General features: G+C 45.0%; 1 protein-coding gene across 1 annotated transcript in view; it reads left to right on the top strand.

Moving 5' to 3' along the window:
* The first annotated feature begins 636 nt into the window (after positions 1-636).
* Positions 637-23,021, top strand: part of LOC115194769 (uncharacterized) — a 77,257-nt gene continuing 54,872 nt past the window's right edge. Inside the window, exons 1-2 of the mRNA XM_029754697.1 lie at positions 637-892; positions 21,893-22,249. Coding sequence (XP_029610557.1) covers positions 820-892; positions 21,893-22,249 — 430 coding nt within the window. The 5' untranslated portion in view covers positions 637-819. The remainder of the gene's footprint in view (positions 893-21,892; positions 22,250-23,021) is intronic.

Genomic DNA, 23,021 nt, shown 5'->3' on the forward strand with positions numbered 1-23,021 from the left:
CCAGGGCCTTGAGTATCTTCTAAATACTCCATTCCAGGTTTCCCCTACAGCCCCCAGGGCCTTGAGTATCTTCTAAATGCTCCATTCCAGGTTTCCCCTACAGCCCCCAGGGCCTTGAGTATCTTCTAAATGCTCCATTCCAGGTTTCCCCTACAGCCCCCAGGGCCTTTAGTATCTTCTAAATACTCCATTCCAGGTTTCCCCTACAGCCCCCAGGGCCTTGAGTATCTTCTAAATGCTCCATTCCAGGTTCACAACACAACTGATTGGCTCAAACACATTAAGAAAGTAAGAAATTCCACATTAACTTTTAACAAGGCAGACCTGTTAATTGAAATGCATTCCAGGTGACTACTTCATGAAGCTAGATTAGAGAATGCCAAAAGTGTGCAAAGCTGTCATCAAGGTAAAGGGTGGCTATTTGAAGAATCTCAAATATAACATGTTTCGATTTGTTTAACACTTTTTTGTGTTATATGTGTTTTAGGACATTTGACATGAAGTTAATGTCCATATCAGAACACTAGACTGAGCTAGATATCGCGAGAGGACATGAAGTTAATGTCCATTTCAGAACACTAGACTGAGCTAGATATCGCGAGATGATATGCAACTAGAAGTACTGTAAGTGAAAGTGAAAGTAAAGTGTGAAACTCCACCGCCCTTTCCCCAGTTATTTCTGGAACAGACGTCGTGTTACATTCTGTTCGTTGATAAATTAGCCTTTCGACTGTTTTGGTTTATTTTTCTAAACTCTAATAGTTTTATTCACCAGTTACAAACAGCTTTACCTTGGAGTCAGACTTGTTTTGTAGTGAAATGAAGACCTTTCCGACCTCGGCGGTCTGGTGTTTAGGGATTCTGTTCATCAGTGTTTCATTGATAACGACAGGTAGGACACAACATTATTCCTTCATTATTTATCCTGTAGGCTATTTTATTATCTGAACATAATATTAACAAGAAAGAAACGGGGAGAATTGAAGTGCAGGAAATGTAGATGTCTCGTCGTCTGATCAGACAGGGTAGTTTGGGTGTGGTGGTGACATAGGGTGTCTGTGGGAGACAAACACTATTTATTTTAAAGATACTTCGATACGGCAGTGACTTTTTCGTAGCAGGTTAGGAGAATTTCCCAAAGTAGGTTAGGATAATTCATTTAAGTTTATGAAAATGGTCAGGGTTAGCGAAAATACTCTCCTAACTTGTTACGAAAATCGTAGCTGTATCAAAGTGGCGCATAAAGTAGAGAGTGGCGAACATTGTTAGGCTGCAGGAAGTGTCGCCATGTTTATGACTAAAAAGAGGAGACGTTTTACCATCTGAGTTGAAGAGATCAGTGGCGACCCGTCATTCAGGGCAGGTGGGGCTCTAGCTAAAACATATATATATATATTTTTGTTGTTGCCTGTTTTGCATGTTATTTTGGCATAAATACGTGTCACATATCAGTTGCCCTATTTATTTATTTGTATTATTATTATGAAAACAACAAATACAAAATACAGAAATATACAAACAAGAGTACATAAACAGACAGGGGTATTGTTGTTATTCTGTCTTTTACTGTTCAAATAAACCTACCATTAAAATTATAGACTGATCATTTCTTTTCTTTCAAATACTTTTTTCCCTCACTGTACATGTTATTATATTTATAGTTTAAAATGTAAATTCCTTCTAGTTGTATTGAGGCTACAAAATCCTCAACAGTTGCACTTGGAGTATTGTTATATTCTCCTAAAAGAAGAATAGCACCTTTAGGGACAGCTCTAACAACTATTTGATACTCCTCAGGAGTGAATGTAACATTGTGTGTTCTCATAAATTCTGGATAATCATATAGTTGTCCATCATTATTCAATAATTATTATCTGATAAAAAGTAAAAGTCTGCATTAAACCGTTTGCAATAAAGGAAACTAGCCTTAAGTTTGAGTAAATGACGAATACCTCTGACATTAATTGAACAAATAGATAAAGACATAAACTTCAACCAACAACCTTGTTATGCTAATAAGATCTTTTCCTAAGGATATGTCACTCAAAATGATTTCCATCCCATTATTAACCTCTCCAACAAAAACACAAACAAATACTGGTCATAAAATTACCAAAGTATTGTTACTCCCACAAAGGGGAGACATTGTGTAGACTTTACAATAAGCAGTTATTCACCTATAGTTAGTGTTTAGTTTACCAGTTCTCAGGTCAGCCTTTTCTCATTCAAGTGTTTGTGTACATTTTTATAATAAAAGGCTGCTTTTCACCTGGTAATCAGTTTTTTGGCCTGACAGTTCTGCCCGAGTTAGACTCTGGCTCTCACTCAAATGTTCTGATTTGGCTTCATTTCTTTCCCATCGATGATCACTCTGGCACCGATAAAAAAAAAAATGCAGTTTTCCCTTTCGAGCTGCAGCCACCATCGGCCACAGTTTCTCTCTTGTCACTTTGTCTGCTGAGGTCAGATCCTCTGTGAACCTCAATGTTTGCTTGATGAGGAATTCACAGTTCTTCGCTCGTCTCCAGAGATCCCGTGTAGATCTGTTGGTGAACCGGATGATGGTTGTCCTCGGTCTCTTGTCTTGATCCTTAAGTCTTCCCAAACGATAGACGATGTCTACATTTTCCTGAAGTTTGGCTTTTGATTCGGGAATGACAGCTCCACAGATGTCAACAACTCTGCATTTGATGTCCTCACAGGCCTGCTCTGTAATTCCATGGAGCCTCAGGTTCCACCTGCGCTGGTATCTCTCCACCTCATTCACCTTTTGCTCGAGTTCACCCACCTTTTCATTTTCCTGGCAGATAACTTCCACTTTATTCATTTCACTTTTGAGGGTTTTCACTTCTCCAAAGAATAAAATCAATAGATTTTTTCATGGCCACTTGAAATCATTGGCCACTTTAATAAATGGAACACTAGTCACTTTAATAATGTTTACATATTTTGCATTACTCATCTCATATGTATATACTGCATTCTATACTATCTACTGTATCTTAGTCTATGCTGCTCTGACATCACTCGTCCATATATTTATATATTCTTAATTCCATTTCTTTACTTAGATTTGTGTGTATTGGGTATATGTTGTGTAATTATAGATATTACTTGTTAGATATTACTGCACTGTCAGAGCTAGAAACACAAGCACACTACACCCGCAATAACATCTGCTAATCACGTGTATGTGACCAATAACATTTGATTTGATTTGAGATAGAGGACTCATCATTATAACTGTGCCGTTATATTGTCTGGTCAACTGTAAAACATACAGAATGCTGCAGAACGGGTACTGACCAAGACCAGACTGAGTAATTAAAAAATTATTCTATTGGTTTTTAAATCAATCCATGATTGTTCACCCCAATACATATCAGACATGCTTTAAGTTATGTACCCAGTAGGTCCCTCAGGTCCTCTGGCCTTTTAACTATCCCAAAGCCCAGGACCAAGAGGCATGGAGAGACAGCCTTTAGTTATTAGGCCCCCAGCCCTTAGTTACTATGGGCCCCCAGCCTTTAGTTACTATGCCCCCAGCCTTTAGTTACTATGCCCCCAGCCTTTAGTTACTATGCCCCCAGCCTTTAGTTACTATGTCCCCATTCTTTAGTTACTATGCCCCCAGCCTCTAGTTACTATTCTCCCAGCCTTTAGTTACTATGCCCCCAGTCTTTAGTTACTATGCCCCCAGCCTCTAGTTACTATGCCCCCAGCCTTTAGTTACTATGCCCCCAGCCTTTAGTTACTTTGCCCCCAGCCTTTAGTTACTATGGGCCCCCAGCCTTTAGTTACTATGCCCCCAGCCTTTAGTTACTATGGGCCCCCATCCTTTAGTTACTATGTCCCCAGCCTTTAGTTACTATACCCCCAGCCTTTAGTTACTATGCCCCCAGCCTTTAGTTACTATGCCCCCAGCCTTTAGTTACTATGTCCCCAGCCTTTAGTTACTATACCCCCAGCCTTTAGTTACTATGCCCCCAGCCTTTAGTTACTATGCCCCCAGCCTTTAGTTACTATGTCCCCAGCCTTTAGTTACTATGCCCCCAGCCTTTAGTTACTATGCCCCCAGCCTTTAGTTACTATGTCCCCAGCCTTTAGTTACTATGTGTTGAGCTGAATATCAGGAGTGAGTCAAAGAACTACACTTCCCAGAGTGCACCAGCAGTAGCAAACCGGCTGCTTGTCACCTGATCAATCATTTTCACTTATTTGGAGCACCTGTGAAGGCATGGAGGGCGTCAGTCATTCAGAAGAACAAACTTCAGAGGGAAAACTCCAAGTTCACTCACAGGTTCAGTCCAAAGACGCCAATGGTAAAAGACTTAAATGATTAATTCATCTTAGTTATTTAGAATGTTATTTAAATGTTTAAACTAATTCAAGTTCCTTAAAATGTTTAATTAACATGGTAACTTTTTGTTCTGTCTTTAAAGGTTTACAACCTAATTTACTGACTAATTTACTGGCTAATTTACTGGCTAATTTACTGGCTAATTTACTGGCTAAATTACTGGACAGACCAACCAACTGAAGGCAAACTAAAAATAAAAAAGATTGAGTTGGAAAATTGAGTTGTCCCTGTGTCCTTTGGATGGTGAACAAGAGGAGGACTTGACAGTTGTAAACCACGCGGAGCGGCCTGGCCCTGAGGATAAACGGCTTCAGATCCAGAAATAAGCTGTTGACGCAGAGGAAGTCAAGATGGCGGAAGATGTCCTGGGGAAGTCGGTCCAGCAGCTCAAAAAGGAGAGGACCACTGCAAAAAGCAGCTTCACCAGACAAGCCAACTTCATTTCAAGAGGAGCAAGCAGCATGCTTCAAGTGGAGTTAAAGGAGGAATTCGCTAAGCTTTCAGATTGTTTCAGAAAGATGCTCGATGCCAACGATGACTATAGGATTGGACTGGAGGCTGACATGACTGAGGATGAGGAACCAGGTCTTAATGAACAGCAAGAGGCTGACATTGATAGATCTGTAAATGAAGGTGAAACAAAGTTGGCGGAAATAAGAGACATTGTTCAAACAAACCTGTGGTCGAGGTATGGAAGGAGTGAACTTCTTGTGGCAATCCTGGAAGCAGAAAAAGCCAATGATAAAGCGGCTTATGTACCAGTGGAAAGTGCCAATTTAGAGGGCTATGAAGTGCACCTCGCTCTCTTGGACAAGAGGATAAAAGAGGCCATCTCAGCAATGTCATCATGGGAGCGATGGATCCCTGTAGAATTAAAAGACGAATTAGATGGAAGAGTCAAGGACGTAAGAGCATTCTACTACAGGCTTGAGTCAAGGAGACCTGAATTTGCCACTGCACGGACGACCAATGAGCGAGGCACAGGAGTGAAACTACTACACCAACCGGCAACATCCACACCAATAGTGAGAATCAAGCCAATCTCTCTACCTATCTTCAATGGAAGCAGGAGAGAATATCACAGATGGAGGAAAGACTGGGAAAGCCTGCAACAGCAGGGAGAGCCATCCGGATCAACTGAAGTTAAGAAAATTCAACTCCTGGAGAGTGTGGATGACAAAATCTCAAAAGACCTCAGACTTTCAACCTACACCACTGCCGATGACATGTTCAGAGTGCTGGAGAACAGGTATGGCAACAAGTCAACCATCATAGTGGAAATCCTGGAAGAGCTGGAGAAGATGCCACATGTGAAAGGGAACCAACCAAGAAAGGTCATTGATCTCATACAGTCAGTGGAGAAGGCTCTAGCAGATCTCACAGAGTTAGGAAACTCTGGAGCCATAAATAACCCACTGGTAATTAGATCCATTGAAAGCAAGTTGCCTGACTTCATAAAAAGAGACTGGGTTATGTTCATGGTTGAACCCAGAAACGATGTCACATCAGACAACCACTTTGTCATGCTCTTGAAGTTCCTGAAAAGTCAAGAAGGAATACTGGAGAGACTCGAACAGCTCAGAACTGAGGAGAAGGTGGAAAAATCGGATCGTTTGGACAAGAAGGATGACAGAAAGATTGCCTCAACAAAAACCACAAGGAAAGAAGAGCTTGATGAGGTATGTGGTGATAGTGGGCACAAAAACAAGATCTTCTTCTGTAGAAAGTTCAAAAGACTTAAGCTACCGGAAAAGAAAACTGTATTAAGAAAGCTGGGAGCATGCAGAAAATGTCTCGGATGCCATGATGAAGATGGATACTGCAGAGACACTTTCCTATGCAGAAACAAAGACTGTAAAAGGGAAGGTGGTGCCCCAGACCACCATTTTTTCCTCTGCCCAAAAGGAGAAGTCAAAAGAGGGGAAGAGAGAAAGAGTGGAAGAGACGGCAAAGGTGAAAGGAAGCTAACGGAGGAACAAGAGAAGATCTTGTCTGAACTTTCCCAGGAAATGGCAGATCGATGCAGAAAGGCTTTCACCAACACCAACAAAACCGCAATGACACTCGATGCTTCAGGCCAGTCTGAGCTACTGCAGAGAAATGGGCTCACTGAACTTCCTGTCATCATGATGTTGATGCAAGTCACGGCGAACGCAGGGCAGAAGATTGGGACTTTAATTGACCTTGCTTCAGACACAAACTACATTACCCATAAGGCTGCTGAAAGACTGAGGTTAAGACATGAGAAGATAACTTTAGTTGTTCATGGGGTTGGTGGTATGACCATGAAAGTGAACACACTAAGGTATCTCCTCAAAGTCAGAGTCAAGACACCTATAGGGACAGAGAGAGCTCATGAAATGGTCTGCTACGGCTTGGATGAAATCGCCAGAGTGCATCAAGTAATTGAACCTGAGAAGTTGAAAAAAATCTTCCCAGAAGTCAAACTTACAGAATTGGAAAGGCCAGAAGAGGTTGAACTTCTCATTAGCCACCGAGAGGGAAGACTCGCTCCCCAGAGGGTAAAAATCATGGGAGACCTCGTCTTGTGGGAGGGTCCATTGGGGAAAACAGTGGGTGGAGCACATCCCGACTTATTAGAAGAAGTGGAGGTTGCACTATATGAGTCCAAAACACACTTTGCTCGCTCCATGAGGACAGCAGCTGTCAAATATCAAGAAATCACAAGTCCAACAACTGACACAGCCCAGCTACAGCAGGAGGATGTGACTCTGACCAAATTTGCAGCTGCCAGTAACCGTGAGTTCCTTGAGTGGTGGCACTGGGACAGCATCGGAGCTGCATGTGAGCCAAGATGTGGAGGATGCCGCTGTGGAAACTGTCCACCGGGAGGAAAAGAAATGACCCTGGCAGAGGAGAGGGAACTGGAGATCATTAAAGGAGGCCTCACCTACGAGAAGGGGGATGCTCACACACCGGCTCCACATTGGGATGCAAAGTATCCTTGGACGGTAGATCCAGCCTCTCTCCCGAATAACAAAAGTGCAGTTCAGGCTTGTTTCTTAAGGATGGAAAAACAACTAAGCAGAGAGCCAGACTGGAAAGTCGCATATGCTACCCAAATCCATGAAATGGTCGAGCGAGGCGCAGCCATAAAACTCACCAACAAAATCATGGACGAGTGGAATGGACCAGTGTGGTACGTAAGCCACCTGGTGGCACCAAACCCTCATTCGGTAACAACACCTGTTCGTATTGTATGGAATAGTAGCCAGAAATACAAAGGCGTGAGTATGAATGATCTTCTTCTGAAGGGACCAGACGTTCTCAACCCTATAAGAGCTGTCTTGCTGAGGTTCAGAAAGGGGACGTATGCATCTCTAGGAGACATCAAAAAGATGTACAACTCTGTATGGCTGAAGGAGCGTGAGATGCACCTTCACAGGTTCCTCTGGAGGGACAGCCCAGTTGAAGAGATAAGTGAATATGCAATAACCAGAGTCAACATTGGGGACAGACCTGCTGGTTGCATTGCTCAGTTGGCTATGAGGGAAACAGCACGCCTGCCCAACTTTCTTCACTTGGAGGATGAGCGCAGAGTCATTGAAGAGGACAGTTATGTGGATGACCTCTTAACCTCCCAAAATGACCTGGATAAACTTGACAAAATCACAGCAAATGTAGAAGAGATCTTGAAAGCTGGAGGGTTCTTCCTCAAACCATGGGTCCGGTCAGGGCAAAGTGGGAGGCAAGGAATGGAGGTGGAGGGTCTATCAAAGGCACAAAGTAAAACCTTAATTCTTCCAAATCAAATGAGGGACGAAGACAACAAAGCCTTGGGTATCGGCTACCGAATGGATGAAGACAAGCTCTACATGTTAACCTCAGTTAACTTTTCAAAAAGGAAAAAGAAGATGAGAGTTGGGAAAAATCTTCTCAAGGAGGAGGTGAGAACTGAGACACCTAACCCACTGACTAGGAGGGCCCTCTTAAGCCAAGTGGCTGGACTGTACTACCCAATTGGCTTAGTTACACCTGCCAAACAGAAGGGAGCAATTCTTGTTCGAAAAGCATTCCAAGAAGGAGGGGGTGGGAAACTAACCCAAGAAACCTGGGACCAACCTCTCTCAGAAAGCCTCAGGAAAGAAGCCATCCAGCTTTTTGAAGAATATGTGCAGCTTGGAGAGGTGAAATTCCACAGGAGCCTCACACCAGCTGGCTGGGAAGGGAAACCGTGGGGCATCACATTCTCTGATGGAAGTGATAAAACCTATGGAGCTGTGATGTACTTAAGATGGGAGACAAGTCAAGGCACTAAAGTTCGATTTGTTGAATCAAAAGCCAAGCTGACACCCCTGGATCAGAAGGGAGACGCTGTAAAAGCTGAGATCTGTGGTGCTGTCTTCGCAGCCAGGATCAGGAAGTATGTGGAAAAGCATGCTCGAATGAAGATCGAGAGATGGTTCCATCTACTTGACAGTCAAACGGTCTTGGGAGCCATTCAAAGAGTCAGTTATGGGTACAAAACATTCTTTGCAAACAGAGTGGGTGAAATCCAGAAGGCTGGACAAGTGCAAGACTGGTGGTGGATCCGTGGGGATCTAAACATAGCTGATATCATAACAAGAGGGGGTGCTCCTGAAGATTTGAAGGAGAATTCCACATGGCAAGAGGGACCAGAGTTCCTAAAGTGGCCAGTGGAGGAGTGGCCTATAAAATCAGCTGGAGAGGTTGCAGCTCATGCCAGGGAGAGTGTAAACAAGCTCCAGAGGAAGGCATTCTCAGGTGCATTGACAAGAGCTGAAGCGAGAAGTAGTCAGCAGAAAGAAGACCTACAAGGCACTCAGGAAAGTCCAAAGAGTGAAACTCAAGAGGGAATACCTGTGGTGAACCCAACTCTTCTTAGAAGGAAGCCCACTGGTTGGGTTAAAGATCTTGTGGAAGTAAGAAGATTCAGTAGCCTGTCCAAACTGGTGAGAGTCGTTGCCTGGGTTTGTCTAGCAGCCAAGCAGTGGCTGAAGAGGAAGGGCCGGGCCCCTAAACAGGCAAAGAGGGAGGTAAGATCACCCAAGCAGGCTGTGCCGACTGTCAAAGAACATGAAGATGCACTCAAAGACCTTTTTCTCGCAGCTCAAGAAGGTACAGATTTTTCAGACACAACTCTAAGCAGACTGACAGTGTACAAAGATGTGAAGTCTGGGCTGCTAGTTTGTGGAGGCAGAATTCAGACATTCAACGAAGATAAGACAGCCGTGACAGTTTTACCCTTTGAAGCATGGGTGTCTACACTGCTGGCACAAGAATCCCACAAAGCAAAGCACGAGGGAGTGGCAGGAACCCTTCTCCAGATGAGGAAGAAAGCCTGGGTAATAAAAGGCCATAGACTTGGCAAGCATGGTACAGAATGGTCATGGAAGATCCACCCTGCAGACTCTCCCAATAGGAATGGTGCCGCAGAGGCAGCTGTCAAAGTAGTGAAGCGGGCGTTGAGCAACCTTGGTGGAGATGGTGGTTTTACGTGGGGAGAATTCCAAACTTTTCTCTTCATGGCAGCCAACCTTGCTAATGAGAGACCCATTGATGCAAGAACTCAAAGCAGAGAAGACTGTGTAGAGTACATCACCCCGAATTCTCTGCTTTTAGGACGTACCAATCCAAAGGGAGACCCTGGAGATTTCCAGTTTGATGGCTACCCTTACAAAAGACTTAAACATATTCAAGCAGAGGTAAGGCGTTTCTGGAATAAGTGGAGCCAATTGGCTGGACCTAATCTGTTCATAAGGAACAAATGGCACACCAAAAAGAGAAATGTTGCTGTTGGAGATGTGGTCTGGTTGGCTGACCAAAACGCGCTAAGAGGACAGTACAAGCTGGCTAGAGTGGTCGGTGTCAATGCTGACAGCAAAGGCATCGTTAGAGATGTGCTTGTGAAGACTTTTCCCAGCTATCCTGTTCACATCACAAAGTCAAACAGCAAAAAAGGGCCCACAAGAGCAAACGGTGAAAGAACGAAGAGGCTTCAAACCAAAATCCCAGGCACAATTCTTCATAGAGATGTCAGACGCCTTGTCATTCTACTACCCATTGAAGAACAAAGAGGTGTGAAGGGCTTGTGACCTCTCTGGATTTGAAACAAACCAGGAGCTCAAGTGGGAGGTGTTGAGCTGAATATCAGGAGTGAGTCAAAGAACTACACTTCCCAGAGTGCACCAGCAGCAGCAAACCGGCTGCTTGTCACCTGATCAATCATTTTCACTTATTTTGAGCACCTGTGAAGGCATGGAGGGCGTCAGTCATTCAGAAGAACAAACTTCAGAGGGAAAACTCCAAGTTCACTCACAGGTTCAGTCCAAAGACGCCAATGGTAAAAGACTTAAATGATTAATTCATCTTAGTTATTTAGAATGTTATTTAAATGTTTAAACTAATTCAAGTTCCTTAAAATGTTTAATTAACATGGTAACTTTTTGTTCTGTCTTTAAAGGTTTACAACCTAATTTACTGGCTAATTTACTGGCTAATTTACTGGCTAATTTACTGGCTAATTTACTGGCTAAATTACTGGACAGACCAACCAACTGAAGGCAAACTAAAAATAAAAAAGATTGAGTTGGAAAATTGAGTTGTCCCTGTGTCCTTTGGATGGTGAACAAGAGGAGGACTTGACACTATGTCCCCAGCCTTTAGTTACTATGCCCCCAGCCTTTAGTTACTATGGGCCCCCAGCCTTTAGTTACTATGTCCCCAGCCTTTAGTTACTATACCCCCAGCCTTTAGTTACTATGCCCCCAGCCTTTAGTTACTATGCCCCCAGCCTTTAGTTACTATGTCCCCAGCCTTTAGTTACTATACCCCCAGCCTTTAGTTACTATGCCCCCAGCCTTTAGTTACTATGCCCCCAGCCATTAGTTACTATGCCCCCAGCCATTAGTTACTATGCCCCCAGCCTTTAGTTACTATGCCCCCAGCCTTTAGTTACTATGCCCCCAGCCTTTAGTTACTATGCCCCCAGCCTTTAGTTACTATGCCCCCAGCCTTTAGTTACTATGCCCCCAGCCTTTAGTTACTATGCCCCCAGCCTTTAGTTACTATGGGCCCAGCCTTTAGTTACTATGGGCCCAGCCTTTAGTTACTATGGGCCCAGCCTTTAGTTACTATGCCCCAGCCTTTAGTTACTATGGTCCCAGCCTTTAGTTACTATGGTCCCAGCCTTTAGTTACTATGCCCCCAGCCTTTAGTTACTATGCCCCCAGCCTTTAGTTACTATGCCCCCAGCCTTTAGTTACTATGGCCCCAGCCTTTAGTTACTATGCCCCCAGCCTTTAGTTACTATGGGCCCCCAGCCTTTAGTTACTATGGGCCCCCAGCCTGTAGTTACTATGGGCCCCCAGCCTGTAGTTACTATGCCCCCAGCCTCTAGTTACTATGCCCCAAGCCTTTAGTTACTATGCCCCCAGGCTTTAGTTACTATGCCCCCAGCCTTTAGTTACTATGCCCCCAGCCTTTAGTTACTATGCCCCCAGCCTTTAGTTACTATGGCCCCAGCCTTTAGTTACTATGGGCCCCTCAGCCTTTAGTTACTATGGCCCCAGCCTTTAGTTACTATGCCCCCAGCCTTTAGTTACTATGCCCCCAGCCTCTAGTTACTATGCCCCCAGGCTCTAGTTACTATGCCCCCAGCCTTTAGTTACTATGCCCCCAGCCTTTAGTTACCATGCCCCCAGCCTTTAGTTACTATGCCCCCAGGCTCTAGTTACTATGGCCCCAGCCTTTAGTTACTATGGCCCCAGCCTTTAGTTACTATGGCCCCAGCCTTTAGTTACTATGGCCCCAGCCTTTAGTTACTATGGCCCCAGCCTTTAGTTACTATGGCCCCAGCCTTTAGTTACTATGGCCCCAGCCTTTAGTTACTATGGCCCCAGCCTTTAGTTACTATGGCCCCAGCCTTTAGTTACTATGCCCCCAGCCTTTAGTTACTATGGGCCCCCAGCCTTTAGTTACTATGGGCCCCAGTTTTTAGTTACTATGGCCCCAGCCTTTAGTTACTATGCCTCAGCCTCTGGAACCGCCTGCCAGTGAACCTGCGGTGGCTGAAACTGTGGACATTTTAAAAGAGATCTTGAAACACATAGCGTTAGCTTAGCATTTCCTCGGGGTTCTTTTTAGTTGTTCAGTTGTTTTTTTGTTTCTTATGTTTGTTGTGTAGTAAAAATGTCAGCTTTTATATTCATAGTTTTTTTAATTTGTTTTTTACTGAGAAGCGCATTGTGTTCATGTCTGAAATGTGCTGTATAAATAAAGCTTGATTTCATTTGATCTATTACAGCATAGGCAGCGCCGTTGAGGCTACAACCCATAGGAATCCCCACCCAGTTGACTACTGACTACTTTAAAATGGCAGAAGCATGGTGGAAGCCCTAAATGGCACTGCACATGCTAAAACAGCCTATTGGCCACTAGAGGCCTCTGTCATTCTCTGTTGTAATGCCTTATGACCCCTGTGACCGCTGTGAAGCAGGCAAGAAGAACTAAGTACTTCCAGGTCACATATTTCTGGATTTCTCCAGAATAAGAGTCACCTAATCACCTGCTAAGGGACACATCTCCCCTATCAAGGTGTTGTGGTACTACCCTTGTGCACTATGCTTTTCCATGTGCTGACTTTTCTATACCGCAGGTCAGTATAGACTACCAGTCTTTCCTCTATCCACCTTTGATAGTGACAATATAGACTACCAGTCTGTCCTCTATCCACCATTCATAGTGACAATATAGACTACCAGTCTGTCCTCTATCCACCATTGATAGTGACAATATAGACTACCAGTCTGTCCTCTATCCACCATTCATAGTGACAATATAGACTACCAGTCTGTCTATCCACCATTCATAGTGACAATATAGACTACCAGTCTGTCTATCCACCATTCATAGTGACAATATAGACTACCAGTCTGTCTATCCACCATTCATAGTGACAATATAGACTACCAGTCTGTCTATCCACCATTCATAGTGACAATATAGACTACCAGTCAGTATGTCCACCATTCATAGTGACAATATAGACTACCAGTCTGTCTATCTGCCATTCATAGTGACAATATAGACTACCAGTCTGTCTATCCACCATTCATAGTGACAATATAGTCTACCAGTCTGTCCTCTATCCACCATTCATAGTTACAATATAGTCTACCAGTCTGTCTATCCTGTCCTCTATCCACCAGATTATCCAAGATGGCGTAGCAGTGGAGACGTGTTTTTCTCACGTTCGTCGTACTGGAAGCATACTCGGACCAATGTGCAGCGTGATCTGGGTTCCACATATTTTATTTAAGTGAAACGCACAAAACAATAAAGAATAAACGATACGTGAAGCTCAAGCAGTGCTCATAGGCAACTACACCGAAACAAAATCCCACAAAACACAGTGGGGAAATGGCTGCCTAAATATGATCCCCAATCATAGACAACGATAAACAGCTGCCTCTGATTGGGAACCATACCAGGCCAACATAGAACTAGACAACCTAGATAAGAACACCCCCCCAGTCACACCCCGACCTAACCAAAATAGAGAATAAAAAGGCTCTCTATGGTCAGGGCGTGACAGTACCCCCCCCCCCCCCCAAAAGGTGCGGACTCCGGCCGCAAAACCTGAAACCAACTGGGGAGGGTGGGGGGGTGACTAGTGTCGGTGGCGGCTCCGGTGCGGATCTTTGCCCCCGCCCAGACCACGGGTCCGGCCATGGAGCCGGGTAGAACACTGTGCCCGGACTGGGCATCGGTGCAGAGGAAGGCTCCGGCCTTGGAGCTGGACTGGACGCCGTGCCTGGACTGGGCACCGGCGCGGAGGAGGGCTCCGGCCTGTGGACCGTCGTAGGAGGTTCCGGACTGTGGACCATCGCAGGAGTTTCCGGACCGTGGACCGTCGCAAGAGGTTACGGACCGTGGACCGTCGCAAGAGGTTCCGGACCGTGGACCGTCACAGGAGGTTCCGGACCGTGGACCGTCACAGGAGGTTCCGGACCGTGGACCGTCGTAGGAGGTTCCGGACCGTGGACCGTCGCAGGAGGTTCCGGACCGTGGACCGTCGCAGGAGGTTCCGGACCGTGGACCGTCGCAGGAGGTTCCGGACCGTGGACCGTCGCAGGAGGTTCCGGACCGTGGACCGTCGCAGGAGGTTCCGGACCGTGGACCGTCGCAGGAGGTTCCGGACCGTGGACCGTCGCAGGAGGTTCCGGACCGTGGACCGTCGCAGGAGGTTCCGGACCGTGGACCGTCGCAGGAGGTTCCGGACCGTGGACCGTCGCAGGAGGTTCCGGACCATGGACCGTCCCCGGAAGCTCCGGACCGTGAACCGTCGTCGGAAGCTCCGGACCGTGAACCGTCGTCGGAAGCTCCAGACTGCAGTAAGCTCTGTCGCCGTCGCCGGAGGCTCTGGACTGTGAACCGTCGCCGAACTGGGGAGGCGCACTGGAGGCCTGATGCGTGGGGCCGGTACAGGTTGCACCGGACTGGTGACACGCTCTTCAGGGCGAGTGCGAGGAGCAGGCACAGGACGTACCGGACTGTGGAGGCGTACTGGAGGTCTGGTGCATAGAGCCGGCACAAATTGTCCCGGACAGATGACACACTCCGCACGGCGAGTGCTTGGAGCTGGCACAGAACATACTGGGCTGTGGAGGCGCACTGGAGACCTGGTGTGTAGATCCAGGAAAAACTGAAATTAAACAGGAGTTGTTCAATTTGATAAACTCTTTGGTTAGTGTCAGTTGATCTCTCTCCACTACATCACCAGATTCCTGCCGTAAGCTCTGGATCATTACTCCAGAGTGGCCCAGCCCCGAAGCTAGCCTTGAGCCAGGCCCATCTCCCGGCCTGCTCAGTGGACCCTATGATCACTCGGCTACACAGCTGATGCCTCCCGGACTCTTCACTAACACGACTAGAAGCCACTACATCACCGGATTCCTGCAGTAAGCTCTGGACCTTTGCGTAGGATCATCGCAGCTAGCTAGCTGCTACCGAGTGGCTATAGTGGCTAACGCCCTTGTCCGGAAGCGAGCACCAGTTAGCCTCGAGCCAGGCGCATCTCCCGGCTAGCAAACTAAATTACTCCAGCTACAATACCTCTTTTGCCAATTGGCCTGGACCCTTTGTCGACACGGAGCTCTGCCGATCCATCACGACTGGTCTGCCGATGTGCACTCAACCGGCCTTTGTCGGACGTCGGTAAAGACGCTTCCGCTAGCCCCGGCCTGCTAACTTTAGGAACGCCGTGCCCCCCCGCTTGCTAGCGTAGGAACGAACACCTAACGGTTTCATCTATTGCTGTTCACTGGACCCTATGATCACTTGGCTACATAACTGATGCCTGCTGGACTGTTCATTCATCACGGTACTCCATTTTGTTTATTTTGTTTATCTGTCGGACCCAGCCTCAAACTCAGGCCCTGTGTGTAGTTAACTGACCCTCTCTGCCCATTCATCGCCATTTTACCTGCTGTTGTTGTTTTAGCTGATTAGCTGTTGTTGTCTTACCCGTTGTTGACTTAGCTAGCTCTACCAATCAACACCTGTGATTGCTTTATGCCTCGCTTTATGCCGCTCTCAAATGTCAATATGCCTTGTATACTGTTGTTTAGGGTAGTTATCATTGTTTTAGTTTACTGCGGAGCCCCTAGTCCCACTCAACATGCCTCAGATACCTCCTTTGTCCCACCTCCCACACAAGCGGTGACCTCACCCAGCATAACAAGCATGTCCAGAGATGCAACCTCTCTTATCATCACTCAGTGCCTGGGTTTACCTCCACTGTACCCGCACCCTACCATACCCCTGTCTGGACATTATGCCCTGAATCTATCCTACAACGCCCAGACTCCCAAACATCTAGTCTAGTGTCTGATTATGCTGCACATCATGGTTCACCAGCAGCCCCAAACATCTAGTCTAGTGTCTGATTATACTGCACATCAGGGTTCCCCAGCAGCCCCAAACATCTAGTCTAGTGTCTGATTGTGCTGCACATCATGGTACCCCAGCAGCCCCAAACATCTAGTCTAGTGTCTGATTATGCTGCACATCCTGGGTACCCAGCAGCCCCAAACATATAGTCTAGTGTCTGATTATGCTGGACATCCTGGTTCCCCAGCAGCCCCAAACAACTAGTCTAGTGTCTGATTATGCTGCACATCATGGTTCCCCAGCAGCCCCAAACATCTAGTCTAGTGACTGATTATACTGCACATCCTGGTTCCCCGGCAGCCCCCAACATCTAGTCTAGTGTCTGATTATGCTGCACATCATGGTGCCCCAGCAGCCCCAAACATCTAGTCTAGTGTCTGATTATACTGCACATCAGGGTTCCCCAGCAGCCCCAAACATCTAGTCTAGTGTCTGATTAAACTGCACATCATGGTTCACGAGCATCCCCAAACATCTAGTCTAGTGTCTGATTATACTGCACATCCTGGATCCCCAGCAGCCCCAAACATCTAGTCTAGTGTCTGATTATGCTGCACATCCTGGGTACCCAGCAGCCCCAAACATCTAGTCTAGTGTCTGATTATGCTGCACATCCTGGGTACCCAGCAGCCCCAAACATATAGTCTAGTGTCTGATTATGCTGGACATCCTGGTTCCCCAGCAGCCCCAAACATCTAGTCTAGTGTCTGATTATACTGCACATCAGGGTTCCCCAGCAGCCCCAAACATCTAGTCTAGTGTCTGATTATGCTGCACATCATGGTTCCCCAGCAGCCCCAAACATCTAGTCTAGTGTCTGATTATACTGCACATCCTGGTTCCCCAGCAGCCCCAAACATCTAGTCTAGTGTCTGATTATACTGCACATTGAGGTTCCCCAGCAGCCCCAAACATCTAGTCTAGTGTCTGATTATGCTGCACATCATGGTTTCCCAGCAGCCCCAAACATCTAGTCTAGTGTCTGATTATGCTGCACATTGAGGTTCCCCAGCAGCCCCAAACATCTAGTCTAGTGTCTGATTATACTGCACATTGAGGTTCCCCAGCAGCCCCAAACATCTAGTCTAGTGTCTGATTATGCTGCACATTGAGGTTCCCCAGCAGCCCCAAACATCTAGTCTAGTGTCTGATTATGCTGCACATTGAGGTTCCCCAGCAGTCCCAAACATCTAGTCTAGTGTCTGATTATACTGCACATTGAGGTTCCCCAGCAGCCCCAAACATCTAGTCTAGTGTCTGATTATACTGCACATCATGGTTCCCCAGCAGCCCCAAACATCTAGTCTAGTGTCTGATTATGCTGCACATTGAGGTTCCCCAGCAGCCCCAAACATCTAGTCTAGTGTCTGATTATGCTGCACATTGAGGTTCCCCAGCAGCCCCAAACATCTAGTCTAGTGTCTGATTATACTGCACATTGAGGTTCCCCAGCAGCCCCAAACATCTAGTCTAGTGTCTGATTATGCTGCACATTGAGGTTCCCCAGCAGCCCCAAACATCTAGTCTAGTGTCTGATTATGCTGCACATTGAGGTTCCCCAGCAGCCCCAAACATCTAGTCTAGTGTCTGATTATGCTGCACATCCTGGTTCCCCAGCAGCCCCAAACATCTAGTCTAGTGTCTGATTATGCTGCACATCCTGGTTCCCCAGCAGCCCCAAACATCTAGTCTAGTGTCACTGATTATGCTGCACATCATGGTTCCCCAGCAGCCCCAAACATCTAGTCTAGTGTCTGATTATGCTGCACATTGAGGTTCCCCAGCAGCCCCAAACATCTAGTCTAGTGTCTGATTATACTGCACATTGAGGTTCCCCAGCAGCCCCAAACATCTAGTCTAGTGTCTGATTATGCTGCACATTGAGGTTCCCCAGCAGCCCCAAACATCTAGTCTAGTGTCTGATTATACTGCACATCATGGTTCCCCAGCAGCCCCAAACATCTAGTCTAGTGTCTGATTATGCTGCACATTGAGGTTCCCCAGCAGCCCCAAACATCTAGTCTAGTGTCTGATTATGCTGCACATTGAGGTTCCCCAGCAGCCCCAAACATCTAGTCTAGTGTCTGATTATACTGCACATTGAGGTTCCCCAGCAGCCCCAAACATCTAGTCTAGTGTCTGATTATGCTGCACATTGAGGTTCCCCAGCAGCCCCAAACATCTAGTCTAGTGTCTGATTATGCTGCACATTGAGGTTCCCCAGCAGCCCCAAACATCTAGTCTAGTGTCTGATTATGCTGCACATTGAGGTTCCCCAGCAGCCCCAAACATCTAGTCTAGTGTCTGATTATACTGCACATCCTGGTTCCCCAGCAGCCCCAAACATCTAGTCTAGTGTCTGATTATACTGCACATTGAGGTTCCTCAGCAGCCCCAAACATCTAGTCTAGTGTCTGATTATACTGCTCATCCTGGTTCCCCAGCAGCCCCAAACATCTAGTCTAGTGTCACTGATTATGCTGCACATCATGGTTCCCCAGCAGCCCCAAACATCTAGTCTAGTGTCTGATTATACTGCACATCCTGGTTCCCCAGCAGCCCCAAACATCTAGTCTAGTGTCTGATTATACTGCACATTGAGGTTCCCCAGCAGCCCCAAACATCTACAGAATAAGATACAGACCAGCCAAAACAAGTCTGTAAGAATGGTAGTTAAACTCCCCCCTCATCTGGAGGTCCAGCATTTGAAGCAGAAAGGCAAATAGTAGCATTAATTCATCTTAGTCGGGTTCACTCAGCCTCCCAGGTACCTATCCAAGTATTCTTCATTTGTTAGAGACGTCCTCCAGCATAATACCAGAACATGAGACTCTAATATTAACTGTTTTAAATAGAGTATTATATCTGGTAAGAACACATTGTTAGAGACGTCCACCAGCATAATACCAGAACAAGAGACTCTAATATTCACTGTTTTAAATAGAGTATTATATCTGGTAAGAACACATTGTTAGAGACGTCCACCAGCATAATACCAGAACAAGAGACTCTAATATTCACTGTTTTAAATAGAGTATTATATCTGGTAAGAACACATTGTTAGAGACGTCCACCAGCATAATACCAGAACAAGAAACTCTAATATTCACTGTTTTAAATAGAGTATTATATCTGGTAAGAACACATTGTTAGAGACGTCCACCAGCATAATACCAGAACCAGAGACTCTAATATTAACTGTTTTAAATTGTCACGGGTGTCGTAAGGATTTGACCAACATGCAGTGGGAATGTGTATACTCATCTTCTTTTTAATAGGTAGAAAGAAGGAAAAACAAACGTATACAAAAATAACGACGATAACAGTCTTGTCAGGCACACAGCTATACAAGAAACAACTACCCACAAAATCCCACAGAAAAACACCCCTCTTAAATAGGACCTTCAATTAGAAGCAACTAGGAGCAGCTGCTTCCAATTGAAGGTCAACCCCATTAACTAAACATAGAACTAGACATACTAGAACGAACATAGAAATATAAATAGAGTATTATATCTGATAAGAACAGATTTTATATACCGGTGCTGTTGACTGGAACAAACTACCACAGCAACTTAAAGACATGCCGACCATAAACACTTTGGAAATGAATGTGTGAACAGTAGAACCTTTTACTGTCCCTGTAATGTGTCTGTATTTACACTAGGCCTATGTCATGTCTCTGTAATGTGTCTGTATTTACACTAGGCCTGTTTACTGTCTCTGTAATGTGTCTGTATTTACACTAGGCCTATGTCATGTCCCTGTAATGTGTCTGTATTTACACTAGGCCTATGTAACGTCTCTGTAATGTGTCTGTATTTACACTAGGCCTGTTTACTGTCTCTGTAATGTGTCTGTATTTACACTAGGCCTATGTCATGTCTCTGTAATGTGTCTGTATTTACACTAGGCCTGTTTACTGTCTCTGTAATGTGTCTGTATTTACACTAGGCCTATGTCATGTCCCTGTAATGTGTCTGTATTTACACTAGGCCTATGTAACGTCTCTGTAATGTGTCTGTATTTACACTAGGCCTGTTTACTGTCTCTGTAATGTGTCTGTATTTACACTAGGCCTATGTAATGTCTCTGTAATGTGTCTGTATTTACACTAGGCCTATGTAATGTCCCTGTAATGTGTCTGTATTTACACTAGGCCTGTTTACTGTCTCTGTAATGTGTCTGTATTTACACTAGGCCTATTTAATGTCCTTGTAATGTGTCTGTATTTACACTAGGCCTATGTAATTGTATATTTACTTATTTATGTAAAAAAAATTGGGACCACAATGGAAATGAGTCCCCAACTTTATCAATTTTAAAATGTTAGTACAGTCTTTTTATTTACATTTTTTATCAATCCAAACAGCGGCCATTTAAAGAATGGAAAGAGACATCTGTTACAACATTTTCTGTTTGTCGAGAGAAATGTTTTATTACAGCAGCAATTAGGGTGAAGGGCACTGACATATTTTTCACGTAGTCTGCTTTGGATTCAAAATATGTATGTATATTTTTTACGTACATGGTACAGTTATATACAGCATGACAAAGATTATATATTATTTGGACACATCTACTCATTCAAGAGTTTTTCTTTATTTTTTTACATTGTAGAATAACAGCGAAGACATCAAAACTATGAAATAACACATATGGTGTCACAGCTGTCGCGGAATGGGACCAAGGCGCAGCGGGTTGCGTGCTCAACCTATTTATTATAAAAATGAGAACACCACGGAAAAACAATAAACAAACTAACGACAGGAGCAGAGTAGCAGGCTCAACAAAAGCAGTGCTAACAAATAACTACCAACAAGTGACAAACAAAACACACACCTACTTATAGGACTCCCAATCAGAGGCAACTAGAAACACCTGCCTCCAATTGAGAGTCCAGCACCCAACCTACACATAGAAAAACTAACCTAGAACATACCCATAGAAATACAAACATAAACCAGTGACCAAAAAACCTCGTAATACATAAATCAACTACCCTCTGCCACGTCCTGACCAAACTACAATAACAAAATATCCTCTATACTGGTCAGGACGTGACATATGGTATCATGTAGTGACCAAAAAAGTGTTAAACAAATCAAAATATATTTTATATTTGAGATTCTTCAAAGCAGCCACCCTTTGCCTTGATGACAGCTTAATGACAAAGCGAAAATAGGTTTAGAAAATGTAGCAAATCTGGGGGAAAAAATACCTGAAATACCTTATTTACATAAGTAATTTGACCCTTTGCTATTAGACTCTAAATTGAGCTCAGGTGCTTCCTGTTTCCATTCATCATCCTTGAGATGTTTCTACCACTTGATTGGACTCCACCTGTGGTAAATTCAATTGATTGGACAAGATTTGGAAAGGCGCACACCTGTCTATATAAGGTCCCACAGTTTAAAGTGCATATCTGAGCAAAAACCAAGCCATGAGTTGGAAGGAATTGTCCGTAGAGCTCCAAGACAGGATTGTGTCGAGGCACAGATCTGGTGAAGGGTACCCAACAATGGAAAGAGACCCGACCCCTCTGGAGGTGCAGTTGTAGAGGGATCTTTAACTGTGTGTCGTTTTGTTTTTCTCCAGGGTCATCTGAGGTTCAGGTTGTTGGATCTGCTAACACAGTCGTTGCCTTAATTGGTGATGATGTCATTCTACCTTGTTTCCTTAAACCCAATGTCAGTGCTGAGGACATGACAGTGGAGTGGACAGGATTGTACCTGAAAACAAGAAACATCCATCTTTACCTTGACAGTCGAGATTCCAATGAGGATCAGCATCCATCCTACAGGGGAAGGACATCAATGTTTAATGAAGAACTGAAGAACGGCAACGTCTCCTTAAAGCTGACCAGAGTTACTCTCTCTGATGCTGGAAGCTACAGGTGCTTCATTCCAACACTGAAGAGCCAGGTGAAGGAAACCACCGTTCAACTCTTTGTTGGTGAGTCATGAATACTGGAGATGTGATCAGAGGTTGTATTGGTAAATCTGACTAAATGATTGGCTGCTAAAATATCAACATGTCTTCCTCCCTCATCATTCCTTCCTCTGTTATAGATCATGTATTCAGCTGGTCTTCCTTCCTCATCAGTCCTTCCTCTGTTATAGATCATGTATTCAGCTGGTCTTCCTCCCTCATCATTCCTTCCTCTGTTATAGATCATGTATTCAGCTGGTCTTCCTCCCTCTGTTATAGATCATGTATTCAGCTGGTCTTCATTCCTCTGTTATAGATCATGTATTCAGCTGGTCTTCCTCCCTCATCAGTCCTTCCTCTGTTATAGATCATGTATTCAGCTGGTCTTCCTTCCTGTTATAGATCATGTATTCAGCTGGTCTTCCTCCCTCATCAGTCCTTCCTCTGTTATAGATCATGTATTCAGCTGGTCTTCCTTCCTCTGTTATAGATCATGTATTCAGCTGGTCTTCCTCCCTCATCAGTCCTTCCTCTGTTATAGATCATGTATTCAGCTGGTCTTCCTTCCTCTGTTATAGATCATGTATTCAGCTGGTCTTCCTTCCTCTGTTATAGATCATGTATTCAGCTGGTCTTCCTTCCTCTGTTATAGATCATGTATTCAGCTGGTCTTCATCCCTCATCAGTCCTTCCTCTGTTATAGATCATGTATTCAGCTGGTCTTCCTTCCTCTGTTATAGATCATGTATTCAGCTGGTCTTCCTTCCTCTGTTATAGGTCATGTATTCAGCTGCTC

This window comes from Salmo trutta, chromosome 5 (assembly GCF_901001165.1).
Source record: "Salmo trutta chromosome 5, fSalTru1.1, whole genome shotgun sequence".
Lineage (NCBI taxonomy): Eukaryota > Metazoa > Chordata > Actinopteri > Salmoniformes > Salmonidae > Salmo > Salmo trutta.